Below are 18,287 nucleotides of genomic sequence, written 5' to 3'. Positions count from 1 at the left end.
TTCACACATTCACATGCGACCAAGTACTGCCACCCACCCAACTGCCTGATTAGCGGCATGGTCAACGTATGGTGCCAACTTTTCTTTCTCACTCTGAATGAAAGTCTCAGGAAATGAATTGCCCGCAATCCCCTTAGCCTTCATCATAGGCATAATACTGTGAATGTATGGGCTCTCTGTTGTTTTTCTTCATGTGGCAACTACCTTCTGGGTCTGTTACAGCTGTTTCCATGTGCTAGTATTTTTGGTCCGCGCGATGAAAAAGGACGGAAAAGAATGCCTGTTCCATGCTTTCTTTTTGTTCGAATCGTGCCCTGCCTCCTCATTTTCGTGAATAGAATCCGTCGTGTATGAAAAGAAATATCACCGTAAGTATTCCATCCAGCGGAGAATTTTGGTGTCCTTAAAAAGGAAGTGGTGCTGCTGATCCCGGTAATTTTTCGAACGAATAATGTTAACACAGCTTGGACATGGAGTTTAAATTTGAAATTGAATGGAGTACTTGAACTGTGTTGGTAAAATAGTATCCAGATTAAGTGAGGATCTGGTTATTTAGAGTTTTAAGTTCTCCCTATCAAGCGCTTCGACGAGACATTAATTAACTAAGAACCATCAAATTTAAATCCTACAATTTTGGTGACACGTTGTCCTCCACGGCTCATGATTTAGTTAACGAGCGCATTTAATTCATTAACTTCATATTTTCGCATCTGCTTCTTAAATAAACATTTGAATGAATATTTTAATACCTCTCCTAAATCGTATACATTATTTTCACTTCAGATGAAATAAGTGTCAAATAAAATTCTTTCAATAAAACATCTGTGTGGAAAAGCGAAAATAAAGGTGTGGTCCATGTAATTCATCTTTTATCGAGTGACTATTTTCACTATCATTATTTTCAATATTTTTTCTATTCAATAATTGCTGGTCTAGTTGTTTCTGTTATTCTGATTAATACTAATCCCTTTGGTCTGAGGTAAGGTGTGATAGAAGCAAGTATTTGGGCATATCAATAATAGAACATTTTATTGAAAATTCCCCTGGGTCTCGGTTATCAGACACAAAGCATCTGTGATTAAAGGTCGTGTTATTCCAAATGAAGGTTTCCCTGAGATCAGTGCTTAGTAATTTGATTTCGTGATCGAAAAAGAAGAATTGGTTTTCTCTCGACTTTGTGGCATTAAATAATACCTACATTTGACGAAAATAACGCTCTCTATTTTCGAAGGGTGGGAATTTTTTCTGACACAACCATTAGGAGTTCACTAATAACTCGAGTCAATGCCTCTCTCGGAATTTCACGCGAGGGAAAAAATCTCCGGCCCGAACTGAGCGGGAAGCGTGCACCGTTCCGCTGGCGCGAAGTCTTTTGAAGAAGCCCTACGCGCTAGTTTTCCTCGGAGGACTTTACAATGTTGCTCCTAATGAACTGTTGCGGTTGCTCGTTGCTCGCGTGCGAATGATGGCAACCCTGCGTGGTTTATTGAAATTGCTCCTGAAATCATTGCAGAGACGACACGAATCAGTTTCACTGAGCTTCTTGTTGAACTCCATTTACTGTGGGAAGTTGTGACAAAAGCCTGTGTTTGCCTGAGTAGTAAATTATTTTAGCCTTCGTAAGCTGGTACTGTTAGTTGTCTTCCTTTTTGTGTCACCTATTTTTATTTGTTTCCTGTCATTTCGATTTCATTGTTCCGCCTCGATAACCTAACCGTTTACGAACTAAGTTCCCCTACGTCAACAAATGAACCGTTAAAAAAAAGAAAAAAAAACTATTGTGTTTGTGGTTCGCAGGTCGTTCAGTCATGATAATTGCTGAGATATCCGAAGAAAACCCTCGAAGGAAATTTTTCCTGGGAAACATTGTGGAATTCTTTTCGCTTCTCATGTAATTTAAGGTTTCTCTTCACTTTTTATTTCATATTTGTATTGTGTATCATTGCGCACTCTTTTCAAAATGTGTGCTTTCGTTCGTGAATGGGAAATTTGATGCAGTCTTGGATTTCGAAGGCGAAATTTTTAACGTGCATAATATGCCTTTTTGCTTTACTATATGTCTCAGCAACCTGTTGCTCAAGGGGATAAATGAACTTCATCATCTAGAATTCCAGCGCGCGGTCATTCTTGCATTCAGTCGTTATTTTTTAGTGTTCAGACAGTTATGTTTAAAACACGCTAATGCAATTAATTACGTATATAGCAACGAAGTATAATTTATTTTGGATGTATAATCCTTCTATGTACTCTTTGCATTTCTTTTCATGGCAAAAAAAATAATTGCCGTTCCATTTGTGCCTCGTTATATCCCATCTTCATTTTCAGATTTATAAGAACCCCAATTCTCATTACGGTAGTTGAAATAATCTTCAAATGAAAATTATCTAGGCGCAGCTCACTTTATTTTTGCTGCCGATATTTCTTGTTTAGAAATTAAGACGTACCTACACCTTAATGTCTGTACACGATAAGAGTGAAAGAATATTCACGTGAGTTTAATTTCTTGCTGTGAATTACACTTAACATCTTATTTTCATTGATTCCACCGCTTGGTGAAATTCAAAGAGAATATTTCTTGCTACTGAATTTAAATGTACAAATATTCCTGTTTTTACTTTTGGCGCTTTCATTTGATAGCAATGGTGGAGTAGCTGACTTAAAGGATTATTATTCTCCGTTTTCACTTATGATTGGTTCGACCAAGTGTACGTACCTCTTGATTGCACAGAGAAATGGATTTAATAACTGGTGTGGGCGGATTAGTTTTTTGATTTGAAGATACATGTGTGGTTTGGATTTCATACGCAGTTGAGATTTCATGATATAAGAACTGATTTTCGTGAAAGTAGGCGTGTTTTTCGTTTTTCACATTTTATGTATGCAAAAATTCAGTGGTTTTGGTGAGTTTCTATGTGATGTAAAACTTAAGAAAGTTCTTTTGTCTAGCGTATCGATACAATTCATTGAAGGACCTGTAAAAAAATTCACGGGTAATTTATGTCCAAATCCTATATATATATATATATATATATATATATATATATATATATATATATATATATATATATATATATATATATATATATATATATAGTGTGTACACACACACATATATAAAAAAAACAGTAATCAACCCGAAGGTCGGTTTGGTATCTGAAGTTCACCCAGTAATAAGCCCTATTCGGCGAGTGAAATTCACACATCAGGTTAGGGTTCCCTGTGCCGGTTTTGATTTCCCAAGAAGACCTGGTACCCGAAAAATCACAAAGCTTGGGTGTAGCTGCAGGTGCCCAGAGTGTCTTGCCCGTGAATCGTACCCTGGCCCTCCGGACAGTAGTCCAACGCTCTACGCCGAGACCTTTCAGTAGTGAGCATGATTCCATTTCCATTTATTCAGATGGAAACATCTGTAGAGGAAGCAGGTTACCTCTTGGAAGTAACTGAATTGCCAGTTCTGAAAATGCTTTGAATTTTTTTCTCGATTGAGGTTGGGTTGCCTTGGTGACAGTTGGAAATGCTAAAATGGCATTGTATTGAATTGAAATCGAATTTAGGAGAGTTGTTGAATCAGGCGCATGCTTGTCTTAATTGCATTTTGATTATTTCACTCCCGAGTGTATTAGCTGGTGATTAATGTGCTTTAATGGCCCTGGCGCGAAGCAGGGGACTCGGCTCCGTCCCACTCCCCCCCAACCTCCGCCCTTCCTCCCCTAATGAATCCCCGCCCACCCCCCCGATCGCATTCCTCGGAGAGAGCACCTTAGATAGGCGTGTGGCGCGTCGAACGAAAACGCGTCCGAGGAATCAATTTAGCCGAACCAATTGTAGAATCCGGTGGGGGAAAAAAGTGAAGGCAGCCATTTTTACCTGCCCTGCGGTGGACTAAAAACGGCGAGGAGTACCCGTAAATGTTATTCTGGGGACGTTCTAATTAGAGGACTCCCACGTGAATTATTGCTCTCATCACCCACCTTTTGACTATGTCTGTGTGTGTGTGTGTGTGTATGGGCCCGCTATCCAGCAAGTGTGAGGGAAGACTACTCCCCCCCGAACCGCGAATCTTTTAACCACGGATATTCTCCCCGCGAATCCGCGTCATCGCTGGGATTTTATTCAGATGCTCTGCACGAACCCCCCCTCCCCTCTCTCCCCCACTCCCCGGAGCGGAGAGGCCCTTCGCCATTTCTTGGCTTGGGGCCATCCTTCGTCCTGATAATGCAACCCGAGCACATAACTTTTTCACGGTCACACCCTCACGTGGTTTCTCGGGACTGTATACACTCTCGTTCCGAGGCGGCGGAGGGAACGGGGAAGGAAACAATGGCCTGGGGGCGCGGTGGACGGGGTGGGAGTGAAAGGGCTGAGTGGAGGGGGGGGGTGCGTGCGTTGAGAAAGGTAGTCGCTGTTGTGTTCGTCTCTTGGGAAACAAGAGGAACGCGTTTGCTTGTAAGATGAGAGGGGGAGGGAGGGGGGATTGAGGGAGGGGGGGGGTGACCCTGAGGTGAAAGAAACCGAGAGTGTCGAGGGAGAAAAGAGTTGGATGCGCGCTCATCTTTTCCGAAACAGGTTGTCTTCTCCTCCTGCATCGCCTTCCACGCGAGCGAGTGAGTCGGTCCCTTCTGACGTGGGGCGGATCCTCCCCCCCCCAATCCACTCCCTTCGGCCCCTCCCCGAAAGTTTAGTGGCTCCTCTCATCCCGCGGCCCCCTCCCGCCCCACTACACTTTCGGGAACCAGCCGCCCTGGTCACAGCTCCGCCTCCTCGCCCCCCTTCTTTCTCGCCCCCCCCCTTCTTTCTCGCCCCCCTCTTTATTCCGGAGGTTGTGTAACGGGAGCACCGCAGCCGTAGCAGAAAATGTGCGTGTGTGCGCGGGAGGGAGCGGTGTGGGGCGGCTTCGTGCGTGCGTGTCGGCGTGTGCGACCCGCGGTTCTCTCGGATACCCCTTCCCCCTCCGTGTGTCTCTGTCAGGCGAGGGAAGGGGGAGGAAGCTTAAGGGACATTGGGGGTGCCAGAGTGCGAGAACCCCTGCCCCCAGACACACAAGCACACCCCCCCTCCGCCCGTACCTCTTCCCGGACTTCCTCTTGTGCTTTCCTTTTATAGCTTTGGGGGGGGGGTTCTCAGGGTATTTCGCTTGTGTCCCTCCCCCCTCTCCGCGACGCGACCACTGTCATCCCCCGATTCAAGAAAGCCATTAATTCCAGCGTGATGGCCGTGGTGGGGTGGCCCCTTAAAATTGACGGAGAACATATGTATGTATACGGTACTGTCGTCCATTTATTCAATTTACTTTTTAAAAAAATGTGCCCGTTCCGACGCTCCGGGCGTCACCTTTTGTATACTTACAAGCCCTACCTCTTTCATCTTAAAAATAGCTGTCTCTGCGGTGTTTAATATTCCGTCCAATTGGTCAAGGTGTCATTGGGGTGCTGCAGATTTCATCAGGCGTGCTCGTTAACCGCGAACATCACAACGGATGTGCTCTGAGATCAAAGGGGCTCATCGATCGCCTCAATGGAATCCACACATTTCCACTTGGGACACGTCGGGGCAGTCCCTTCTCGCGTCTCAGTATTCTTCACATTTGTTGACGGACGGCTATGGATTCGAGTGGGCTGACGAAGTGTTAATTTAAATCTCATGATATGGAGATCTGAAGGAAATTTTCAAATTTCTCAGGATAGACTCAGTCTGCATGATATGCTCCATTTTCTTCGAATGGAATAATCGGCTTACGGTCACGAGTGGTGGGAAAGGAAATACTTTCTTTGAAATTATTCTTCACATTACTAATTGACGACGATGTTTCAGTAATTGCAATTTGACAGCTATGGCTCGGTTAACGCATGGATGTGTTTCCAATGGGTGTTTACGTAACTAATCAAAGTACCATTAAGTAAACACTGTAGGTAGAATACCATGAACTACATGCCTACAGAGTTGTTTCAGAATTTGGAACGAAGCCCCATTTCTTCGACAGAGCTACTATTAATAATGCCTGTAATATAATCACATTCGAAACATTAAAAAAAAGTAGTTGTTTTATTCTTTAAATGAAAAGCCTTTGCTTCCACTAGCAATAATTTTCAGTCCCTTAACTCTCTCTATGCCCTAAAGAGTTCGACGTTGTATTTTCATATAGACGTCTTTTATTCTTCGTAAAAAGAGCCCAACGGCTCTTTTTACGAAGAATAAAATTTATTAAGATTTATTGGGGCAAGAGAGGGAGAGACAGGGCGAGGGAGAAACAGAATAAGATGTATTGGGGCGTCTTGACATTTTACGTACTTTATCTTATATTCAAACATCTTTTGAAATTATTTAATGCTACTTTTCTAAGATATCAAATGAAATAATGCGACAAAGAATAATATTTTCTATGATGCTCAGTTTATTAAGATTTTGCTTACGTAGTCCTGTCGTAAACTTCCCACTCAGGAAGCCCATGTCGGATATGAGACTGACAGGCCTTCCTATTAATTAAAATATTTAAATATTATACCTAGTGGTGGGAAAATTGGCCGCTTTATACTCTCAGTGCCGATTGGTAAAAATCGGTAGTTATAAAGCAAAGAGCACGCCGTCAAACGCCACGATGTATCGCCTCATTTCACCACTAGTTCCTAATTTTTCTCTCCCTCGTTTGCCCGCTGCCTTTGCTGTCAACCCCTCAGGCACTTGTCTAAAGCGTGCTTCAGGGAGCAGCCTTTGTGGTTTAATGAGTTTCAAAATTGTTTTCTGGATAAGTCATAAAACGTCTTCCCTTTTCCAAACCTGTCAGTTTCGAATATTGGTCTTCAAAACGAATATCGCCATCACAAAATTGCTTTAAACGGGGCGTGACAGTGGATTTATTGGGGCGTCTTGACATTTTCATTTTGCACCACACTCCACCGGGTTATCGACCACTTGTTCTAAAGGCCTCATGTTAGAATATGTATATTAATCGCTCCTAACGGTATTGAATGCATGTGTGCGAACTTTTTGCCGTAGAATTTCCACGTATTTGAAAGAGGCATTTTTATTTATTGAAAGATTGTTTAAATAGAAAATGAAGAAAGTATACTCTTTTGAAAAATATTCACTGCTGATTATTTTATATTAGTTAATATAATAATTATTAAATATTAGTTGCTGATTGCATTGGCGTATCCTTTAGATGTGGTGCTTCCATCTCCCCTGATCCCTCGGTGTGCGTCTGCACATCATCGCAATGCCTCGCATGGTTACCATGGGAGGACGTGCGCCCTTCTGCATCTCGCTTTGGCATTTGAAATGATGACGCAGGACTGCGAGAGCCCTCGGGATTTGAATAATTTAAGCATTCGGCGAAATTTCTGCCAACAAACTGCTGGTGGCCTTTTACCAGAGAAAATATTAAACAGCTAAAATGATTTTGTTTATAAGCACCTAATTTCTTAGAGAAATTCCGCATTTTGATTGTTAGGTTTCTCAAGTGAAATGCATTCCACAGAAACCCTCGTGCCACAGTCGTTGTCTTGCTTTTTTTGGCTCTCTCGGGTTTGCTAGCTATTTAGTCAGTAATAATCTATACCAGTTTGCTCTAAATAAGGATGAAATATAGTAAGAGTCGTCAGCTTTGCTAAACTTTTCGTTGATGAGTGCCTCATTCGGTCCTTCGCTTGCGACCCGAAATTGGGGATCCCCCCCCCCCACTGGGTAGGAAAGGAATTCAATATCAGGCGAGGGTAAAAATTTCACGAAATATTTTGCGAATCCACAAACTAATTCATTGGCATAGAGACATGTTTTAGACGCTGCGAAGCGTCATCAGTTAGCTGGATATTTAAAAAATATTTGCAAATTAGGCTTACCAGTAAGCAATTGAAAATTGAGAGCTTTTTTCCGCGATAACTCCTGGCAAGAGGTAAATCGTGAAAAAACGTGAATTATTATTGGATTCATGGCTTGCTGACGTTTATTTCGTTGTGCTTCCCCACCTGTCATAAATGCATATCTTACATTTTTCTTTAACTGATTAAATGGCATTTTCTTTTTTAGTAAAAAGGTAGATTATCTCTCCTTCTCTCTCTTTGAAGCTCTGATGGTCTTTTCCACTCCCGTCCAGAAAAAAAAGTGTAATCTTATCTCCACGGTATTGCAATATACGATACGTATATAAAAGTGAAAATGATTAATTTAGTTTTGTTTCGCGGAAAGGGAACGTATGGGTTAATAGAAACTCCTTACGAAGTAATTTGTTTTCACGGATCATTTGCAATGCCCAGTTAAATTGTCCTTCTCACTTGTTGATCCAAGCGTGCCTTTGTTTACCTTATTCTCTCCCCATTTCTCCTCCAATCATATGGGTTTCCCTCTGCTTCTTCCAGTTCAACTCCACGTACTTACTTTTTCACATATCTCTTCCTTCATCAATTACTGGATACCAGTCATTTAATTGCTCCGCTCATCGGCGACGCTCTTTTAAGATCACGATCTTGGACGTGTTCCCACGCCGTTGACTCCAGAACGGCGAGGGAAATCGCTTATAATTTCCGTGTTTTTATGTTCCTCATTCCTAAAGAATGCACGTACTTATTTACGTGGGTGATGTTTTACATTGGATCATTCATATTGATGACAAAAGAGTCACTTTGCGGGGGTGACGTCTTATGCGAGCGACACGGTCTCCCGGTGATCCCCTTTCCGTGCCAAGGCCTTGCGGTGGTGTGGGAAAGCATTTCCCACTCTCCTAGTCGGCGCCCGTGAAGGCAAAGCCTCTGCTCCCGTGTCCTCCGTGTTGCCCAAAAAGGCTGCGGGCTCACCGTTTTACGCTTGTTGTGCGTGGTACGGGGTAAAATAAAATCGAAGACCTTGCCTTAGGTGTGCATTGAGGCATGCCGGGGACAATTTTTCCGTCGGGATGCTGTATTATAAAAATTCCGATGGTGTTTTCGTAACGATGTTGAAATCTACGTACCGTGGAATGTATGCTGTTGTGTATGACATCTCATAAATCGTGTAAAAAGTGAATGAAATAGGCTAAGGTGATTCCTGATGGACCTGAACCGTATTTTCATTATGCCTCTTCGAATTCATTATTTTTCTGAGTTCCCCTTAAGGAACTGCGGTTGTCTTAAATTGCTGTGAACGAGTACTCCGCTATACACGGAAAGATAAAAAACCGGGAAAAATAAAAAATTAACGTCTTATTTATTCATACATTCTTGAGTCTCAATATTTTCTTAGATTTTTCAGTGCTATTCGTTTAAAAGACAGCTAGATGTTGAAAAAAAATGCCTTCGACATTTAAACAGAAAGCAAGTAAATTACTGATGATAAAGATGACAATTTTTTTCTTTGGAAAAACTAAATTAAAATTTTTTTACGAGTCAATGCAAAAATTACGTCATACGGCTCCTTGAATTGGTTTTTCTAATTATTTTTCCATAATATTCGTATTATAGAAGAATACACATATATTTGAAGAATTCATAGAATATTCACATATATATTCAATAATTCACATATGTTACAGGTTTTTGCACACTTTTCGCTGAGTGCTTACGATTAGCTTTTGTTTCCATGGAGAAAGTATTTATTTTTTATTGAAAATTGAGGAGTTTTAGCGCAATGAATCTTTTAAGGTTGACTTAATCGGGTGAATCAAAGGTTATTTGCAATTTAAGTATGATTGTATGTCTCTTATTGCTGTCAACTTTTTTTTGCTTCTTGGCAAAATGCTGCAACTGATAATGCATCTGCTGAACGTAATACGCATTGCCTCAATTACGTAATCTATATAGTCTTATAAATTGTGTAATAACGTAAGAGAGATAGATGCATACTCCATTATTTACGGCCTATACCTTCGAGATGCTTGAAGGAATTGGTTCATATTTGAGCATGCAAGAAATATTGAAGTGTATGATCTGATGTGAATAGAGATATTTAATTTTTCGTTTTCAGTCTCATTAGATTGTGCGCATATTTTTGTAATTTAAAAAAGATGGCACTATTAAAATATGGGGGTAACTAAAAGGGGAATTGATGGCGACGGTAGATGATTCATATTATTTTAATTATAATTATTTTTATCAATTTGCCCTAAAGGTAAGTTTTGGTCGGTAACAGACTTAAAACATTTGCAACGAGGCATAACCTTCTAGCGAAATGCTATGTGACATGCGTGATTCAGATCAGTTAGTAATTTTGAATGCACTCTTCAACTAATGGACAATAGCACAGAAAATCTATGTTAAAGCGTCGCCATTATTTTCGTTTTTGTATTTTGGCTATTTTAATCTTTTGTACTATGAGAATACTTAATCAAATGCCGCAGCATATGCGGCTAAACTTTAACGAATTTCAAGTTTGTGTAAAGCAGCGGTTTTATGGATTTGAGAATTTTCGCAGTTCCCACATTGCAGGGCGTTTTGTGAAGAGCGTATCAAAAATTGAATTTATAATTCGTCTAATTTATTTTTCCAATGGTCTCTGGAATAGCGAAATCGAGCGTTAGTACGGTCAAATATATTAGCGTGGTCACGGGTAGGGTGTCACCAGCAAAACCTCAGGCCTTAGATGGAGCGTACTTCTGCTCTGCTTTTTCGTCGGGCAAACTCTTCTGGTTTTCCTACGCGGAGCGTGACAGCGTACGTACTGATAATACATCATTTATCGACATGGGAAGTTGAAATTAGGCTCATCGACTCCAGACGTGTTTATGTTTCTTACATTTACGCTAATATCTTTGTGGAGTAAATTATGCTTTGTTCGTTTATGGAGATTGTAATGCTTTAAATGACACCGTTCAATTTGTGCAAGAATGCCGAGTAGCAGCGGTATTTTTACTTAATTTATTTTTGCAAATCTCTAAGAGGATGACATTTGTATTCCATGATGAGCTTTTCTCTTCTCCATTTATTAATATTCTCTGCTGAAATAGGTCAGGCAGTTTCAATGTGCGCCCATGGCATCTTTCAACGTATAATATGGGTTTCGTTATGCTTTAAATGACGAAGGACCATGAGCGACGTGCATTGAAGTCTCCTCGAGCATTTCGCTTTCTTGCTGTGATTTCGCGATCTTTATTCACAGAATGACTCTTGCCATATATTACTGACGGAGTGATGAGTCGTCTCTCATGGCTTATATTTTTGCTGTATCTCTGGAATGAAATTAATTTTTAATTTTAATTTTTATCACAGGGAAATGGACGTTTTTACTACTTCTGTTTGGAAAAGTGTGTAACGATTCATTTTCACTCGTGATTATTTTGTGACAATTTTTGGCGTATATTAAAAGTATCTGGCTATTTTATGACATTCCTTGGTTATAATGTGAGTCGCTTTTCAAGTATGCTGCAATGTTTTGCCTTCTTTATCATTTGCAGTTCGCTATTCTCTTGGAGATTAAAATTTTCTCGGTAATTATTTTCTTAACAAGTTTAATACAAAATTTTAAATTGTTGTAAATGTTCTTATAAATTTATGGCACAGGTCGTAATATTTTTAGCCGTAACTGGTCCCCATGTTAAAAGCAACTCATTAATTATGCTTTATATATTTATACTGCTTTAGGTTATTATATTGCTCTTTTCGTTGGATTTATATAATGTTAAAGTCAGTTTAATATTGAGTAAAATAATCACGATTTTAGTGACGCGCGACCTCTGTGTTATTCAGGTTGATTCTTTGTACTCGTTCAAAAATAATTATTGCTTCTTCTTAGAAGAAGCAATAATTATTTTTGAAGAAGCAATAATTATTTTAGAAGCAGTCATGCTTAATTGTTTCTTTTATGTTTTCTGGGATACATTTTCCGAGTAGAGGTTTATACTATTTAGTTCAAGTTAATAGTTTATTTTTAGTCACAATTGCGTGGATGCTAGCATTTGACGGTTATTGGTGACTAGGAAATAAGAATTATCTGATTATTTTTATTGTTTTCCCGTTTCACGCGAAGAAAGGCATTGTTTCATCTGTTTATTCTCCCCACACGTTAAATAAGTGCGTCCCCCGAGTTGCTTTCCATTCATTGTTTTTTTATCACGCGTTGTTGTAATCAAACACTTTGTGTCATCAGTATTCAGCGAAGTCTGTTCTCTCGTTGTTGGAAAAATAAATGAAAAACTGACTTTATGTCGTAATTCGTTTTTAAGTCGAAATCTTTTATACTTTCTCCCGGCTATCTACTCAAACGTTTCCGTTTTACCACCTTTTGTCTCCCATATCTGAAGTGAATACACCCTTATAACTTCCGTGAGAGCATTTTCTTGAAATCCGAAATTATAAATATTCTCATTATGACGTCTGAACCCAGCACAGAAAACCATCTCCGCATTTTAAGTCAGCCAAAATGCGGCGACGAGCCTACCAATGTCTCTGTGACTTATAAATTCAATTGCGTACGATTTTTAAGCGGAAATTCATTCATAGACAATGTTCATTGCATGTGATGAGAAGTGTTCCTGCATTTAAATCCCGTGAGCGAGAGCAGAAGTCGTAAAATATATTCCGTGGCCGGTAGAGAGGGATTCGCGCCAAAGTAAACATGTCTCACCGGTCGGGACCGGTTGTACGCTCACTCACCCAATTATTCCACCTGAACTTGCTCGTCATGCCGCGTGACGGCACATAACATAGTGCTCCCCATGCCCTTTAACTGCCGTCCCTGCATCCGCAGTCATCTTGCGGGGGTGTGCGAAGGAGTCGAACTAGTCTAGCAAGCAGGTGCGAGGTGGTGCTCTTGTTTGTAAAAGAGTTCATTAGAAGGCGAATACCAAAAAAACCCTGACCTTCCATGTCCCATTCGTTCCCGATATAAGTTGGCGAGTGAGCAACTTCCCATCGCTCGCAGTCCTTACAAATTCATCGCCTTTCCCTAAACCTCGAGTGTTCGCAAAATTATCCTCGGGGTGACACCCCGTCTATTCACGCGCGTCTATCCATTGGCTCGAGTTTGGACGAGATTTTTTATTTAATGGGCGTTGGCTTGGAGGGGCATGGCTTGCGTAAGAGGCATCCGTGAAGGAATGAAGAGGGGCAATTTCGTACGCTATGGCATCGGTGAGAGGGATTCCCCATTCCTTGGCATTCGCAAGACTCGCCCGTCTCAGGATGTATAAAATCTGTTAAGGAATTCACATCACGCGTTCGTCATCGTGCGTAAGACTCGACGGACACGCGGCTGAAATAGTTCTGCGTGATCACCGCCTCCCTTTCGCCAGGGTGTACTCCCAGAGTAGCCGGCGGCCCAATTCAATCGCTCGTCTCTACTATTTCGTTCCAATTATCTGAGGCGTGCACTCCCACGCTCTCATCAACGTGTCTCCGCTCACACATCGACCTTTCGTCTCCCGTCATTTGGTTTTCAATTGCCAGGCAACCTTTTAAGAAACCCCTCCCTCTGTCTTTGCCTGCGCCTCCGCGCACCCGTTCGCGTAGTCCACGCCTCCTCCGCGGCTTCACTCAAATCGCTCATCAGCTGGCGCTCTTTTTTTCCTTCCCTCTCGCCCCCCCTCTCTTCCTTTCCACGGGCTATTAGCGCCCTTCCGCCACTCTATTGTTCTTAGCAGTCAACACCCACGCTTGGGAGTTCTTGCCTTCGCTGGCGACTGAATTTCAAGAAAAAACCCCAAGAAGCAGGCGCGTCATGGAAGGAGCGGATGAGGGAGAGGGTGGGGGAGAGGGAGAAAAGTTGCGAAGGGGGAGGAGGATGAAGGCGTGGAAAGGGGCAAGTGGAAGGGGTGCCGAGGAGAAGGGCGGAAGCGGCGGCAGTCCCCTTCTCCTTCTGGTAGCCGCTGGCGCTCGGCGGCTCTCGGTTTCCCTCGGTTCGAGGTGTGGCCTTTTTCTTAGATTGAGAGAGACCGTCACGAACAGGTTCCTTGCGTGGTCAGTCTCTGGCGATACCCTGAGGCTATCACATCGTCTTCTTTCCGGTAATATCAGGGAAGCGCAAAGGTAGCCGGGTAGTCTCCGTTGGAAGGGTGTCTTTACCGTGCCGGCGTTGAAGTCTCCGCGAGGATGACTTGTGAGGCGGTTAAGAGTTTGCTGCGGTGGGTGCCGATCATCGCACTCGCGCTGGCCATCAACTCTGCGGCCACTGCCTTCGGTGCTACTGCCGATGGCGGGGATTTCGAGGAATTAAGGGTGTTGTACGAGTGGTCCAAGCTAGACTACGAGTGGCCGGACGATTCCACCAAGGCGAGGGCTCTCAGTATGGGACAATTCATACCGGAGAATAACGCCCTCGCGGGGATCAAGGTGTGGGGTGAGCGGGTGTTCCTTTCGGTGCCGCGGTGGAGAGAGGGCGTACCGGCGACCCTCGCGACCGTTCCCGCTTTCCCACAGGGTGGTTACGCTTCTCCGAAACTCCGCCCGTTCCCGTCGTGGGAAATGCAGGGGGTTGGCAATTGCTCTGCGCTTCAAAATATTCGAAGCATGGAGGTGGACACCATGGGTCGACTTTGGGCCTTGGACGCCGGACGGGTGAATACCGCCTCTCTCCGCTCCGACGATCGATGTCCCCCTAAACTGGTGATATTCGACCTTGTTTCCGGGTACAAAATGATCCACAAGTACATCTTCCCCCCGAACGTGGCCTCAAGTGAGAGTAGCTTCCTTTCGGACATTGTGCTGGACGGTAGTGCCAGTGGGGGAGCCCAGCCGGACAATTGGTACGCTTACATCAGCGATTCCGGAGATGCATCCATCATCGTGTACAGTATGAAGGAAGACCGCTCCTGGAGGGTACAGGACGTCGGCAGCATGAGGGCAGATCCATCTGCTCGGGATTTATACGTTGCTGGAGAAAGAGTTAACCTCATGGATGGGTCATCTGGGGGAGGAATAGATGGTTTGGCCCTGGCGCCCGTTAGACATGGCTCCCGATACCTTTACTACAGCCCTCTCGCTAGTTACCATGTTTATGCTCTGCCCACGGATTTGCTTCGCGATTCTAATTCCGATTCAAGAGGGGTTTCGGGTGCAGTGATAGATTTAGGGCGTAGGAGATCCCAAGGACGTGGCATGGTAATGGATGAAAGGGGTATCCTTTATTTTGGTCTTCTAGCACAAAATGCCATTGCTCGGTGGAACAGTACCAATAGTACCTCCAACAACTTTTCTCCTGGTGGCTACAATCAGTATGGTGTTGGGGCAGGGTTTGGTAATTTTGGGGGACCTGGCTATAGTACCGAAGACCCTAGAAGGCCATACGATCCAAGTATCAGGGGAAGGAATTTGGGGGGAGCATTTGATGGGGTCCTTAGGCGTGGCTCATTAGAAGGCTCCCAAGTGATAATTTCAGCTGATGATAAATTATTACAATGGCCCGATACCCTGGCATTTGATTCAACGGGAAATTTATGGCTCACATCAAACAGGTTGCAAAATTTCCTCAATGGCCGTGTTAATTTGGATGAACCTAATTACAGAGTAATCCGTGGATTTACTGGCACCAAGTCATATCTTTATGGGGATGGTTCTGATGCCCGCTGGTCTTCAGGATTAGGAAGGGGGATGAATAATTCCCCAGGTGGTAGGGATGACCGGAGGTGGGGTGGGTCTGATAATGATGACACCAGAGGAACTTGGAATGGACGTGATGATCCTGATGACAGAAATAGGCCATATTTTGGCTCAAGTACAGCTAATCCACATTATAGCTCCACTTACCGTCCCATCAATGGAATATCTGAGAGCTCAAGGAGTTGTGCCACAATTCTGTCTGTCATTATTACCTCAATTACAGCCTTTTACCTTTGTTAAATACCTAACAGTTGGAATGAGGGTCAATTTCACCCTGAAGAATGTCTGTGACTCTGCTTGCTGATTTGTGTAGGCTCCGTTGTGTGAATATGTATGTGTGTGATGTGAATGTTGACTTTTAAAAACACTAGTATTGAACCGGCTAATACATTTTACCTGACCAAGCCAGTTTTAGGTTTCTGCATCGTTGATAGGAGTTGTAAATAAAACCTCTAATCATCATTTTTCTATGAATTTAAGAGAATAATCCTGGAGGTGCATTTCTTTTGAACACTGTTTCCAACTAATAGTGTAAAGAGAATGATCCATTCTCATGACTATAATGCATATTGTATTATCAAATCTTATTTAAAGGCTAATCCTGCCGCCCATGTCAGCATCACTCTTGAGGGTCCATCTTGGTCAGAAGGGATTGAGAAGCAGGAGACGTCATAAGCGCTTGTACAGCCGCCTTCTCTTTCCTCCTGAGGATGGAGAATTGTTGCTTAAAGGTAGATCCAAGGGTTCTGTGTCTGGTGCAGAAGATGGAGTTGAAGTGGAGATGGAGGAAGAATCTGACTGGCTTGAGAGGGCACTTCGAGAAGATGTCTCTGGACTCCGTACAACCCCAGCTAATCTCTGATGTATCTTGTAAACTTACTATTATGTATAACATAATCAGTACGTATGCATATATATATTTCAAAAATATAGAAGAGTAGAACTACTAAATTAATTAATTTTTATTTTTAATTCTCCATTCCATATATGCATGACAGTACTTATCTTTTTCAATCAACCCCCATCAATTGTAAAGGCATTTAACTCTTAAATTTTAGTTTCTTCTCTAAAAGAAAGCTTTGGAGGGTAGTAATTCACCAAATCAACAGGTTTAGTTCTGTAAGTTATTTGTGACCTGATGACCAAAATGATTTGATTTTATGGCTATGATTAGGTCATGTATTTTTCTACATACATATTTAACTATGTTGATAGTAAGTGTATTACACAGCTGTTGCTCTTTCACTAAATCTGCACATATTGTTCATAAAAAAACTGCTCTATGGGTATTATTTAGCTTAGGTTTTTCCTATACCTTAGCAATATCACAAAAATGGGAAAAGTATAACCTATTGTTATCAGAGATGTGCATAAGTAGTGAGTTGTATTCCTGGTGTTAAATATATCTGAGGTTCTGTGACAGATGTTTTTTTGACATGTATATCATAGTACAGAGTATTATTTTTACATGAGCATAATGAAATAAATTTCTGACGTCTTTGTGGCTTAATGTTATGCTTGTTGTAAGACTTTTGAGTTGGTTGATGAGCAAAATTTGATTGCATAAAGTTACTATATTAAGCTATTTAATGGATTGAATTGTCATCCATAGGCCTAAATGATAGTGACCTGATATAATGTTTTTTTCATGATAGATATCTTAGGTTACAAAGCCATTTGTGGATTTGGTTTATGACATAAAAGTTAATGGTGGCATATTGCGAGTGAATTTTTAAGTGGAGTATGTGATATACTTTCATAGTCCTTCATCATCCTTAATCTGTAAGATACAGCTGAATTCCCCATGTTGAAGCAGATACAGCATACGGCCAAATTATCAGTTTCTGGGCTATAAATTTGTACACAGCTAAAGATGCTTTCACAATCCAAGACCATAGTAATCTTTTGATGTACTTCAAAGTTATATCTGTGATTGTTAATACTTGTTTATATGTGTATTTTATTTGATGATCAAGTATTTGTGCTAAGAATTTTGAGCTTTCTGTTTTGTCAAATGTTTTCACAATAAATAAATAAATACTGAAGTTTCTTTTTTTTCTCATGTCCAACAAATTGTTTTTGAAATCATCATTCATTTATAGATTTTTTGTGTCAGAATCGTAATAGAAATATGCGTTGTTTTATTCAAAATAATCCAAAGATTTAATATCAAAGGAGATGTTGCCTCATATTAATAGTGATTGAAGTAGCATTCATGGTTTAAAAAAAGGTCCGGTACCATTTCATTTTGCCTATTCTTATTGAAAGGAAAGAAGTAACTTTGTAATTCCACACACACTTTGTTTAAAATATGACCTAGGTTTCGATGTTGGATGTCATCATCTCACACACTAAAGACAAAGTTTCCTGAGACGTTGAGAAATAGAGTGTATTAATTAAAGTGCTCAGAGTGTTCCTATTAATAAATTGGAAAACAGGACAAAAATTTAAAGGAAGAATAGAAGAGCACAAACATGTGCGAAGAAGAGGACCATTACATCCCTCTTTGCCAGCACATTATTGAAGGTGACCACAAAAGTGACTTTGAGCCTGAGATTCTCCATTTCAGAAATAAAGGACACGGACTTAGTTCAATGGAAAAATTAGAAATTTTAACAAGTGCTTCACTGCAAGGATGAACTTGCTAACAAAGTTTCCTGAGACGTTGAGAAATAGAGTGTATTAATTAAAGTGCTCAGAGTGTTCCTATTAATAAATTGGAAAACAGGACAAAAATTTAAAGGAAGAATAGAAGAGCACAAACATGTGCGAAGAAGAGGACCATTACATCCC

The 18,287-nt window shown here is 41.6% G+C and overlaps 2 protein-coding genes across 2 annotated transcripts in view; both read left to right on the top strand.

Moving 5' to 3' along the window:
- LOC139690543 (uncharacterized) overlaps positions 1-17,539 on the top strand; it is a 151,718-nt gene extending 134,179 nt beyond the window's left edge. Inside the window, exon 3 of the mRNA XM_071588011.1 lies at positions 16,089-17,539. Within this exon, the coding sequence (XP_071444112.1) occupies positions 16,089-16,356 (268 nt within the window). The 3' untranslated portion in view covers positions 16,357-17,539. The remainder of the gene's footprint in view (positions 1-16,088) is intronic.
- On the top strand, positions 13,871-16,090 carry LOC139690546 (dopaminechrome tautomerase-like). Its single transcript, XM_071588013.1, has one exon. It carries the CDS (start codon positions 13,989-13,991, stop codon positions 15,732-15,734), a length of 1,746 nt encoding a protein of 581 aa, XP_071444114.1. The 5' UTR covers positions 13,871-13,988; the 3' UTR covers positions 15,735-16,090.
- Positions 17,540-18,287: the final 748 nt, after the last annotated feature.

This window comes from Hetaerina americana, unplaced genomic scaffold (genome assembly GCF_022747635.1).
Source record: "Hetaerina americana unplaced genomic scaffold, ioHetAmer1.1.p SCAF_3, whole genome shotgun sequence".
In the NCBI taxonomy this organism is placed as follows: Eukaryota; Metazoa; Arthropoda; class Insecta; order Odonata; family Calopterygidae; genus Hetaerina; species Hetaerina americana.
The sequence above is the reverse complement of the archived record's forward strand: the minus strand, read 5'-3'. Positions and strand labels throughout refer to the sequence as shown.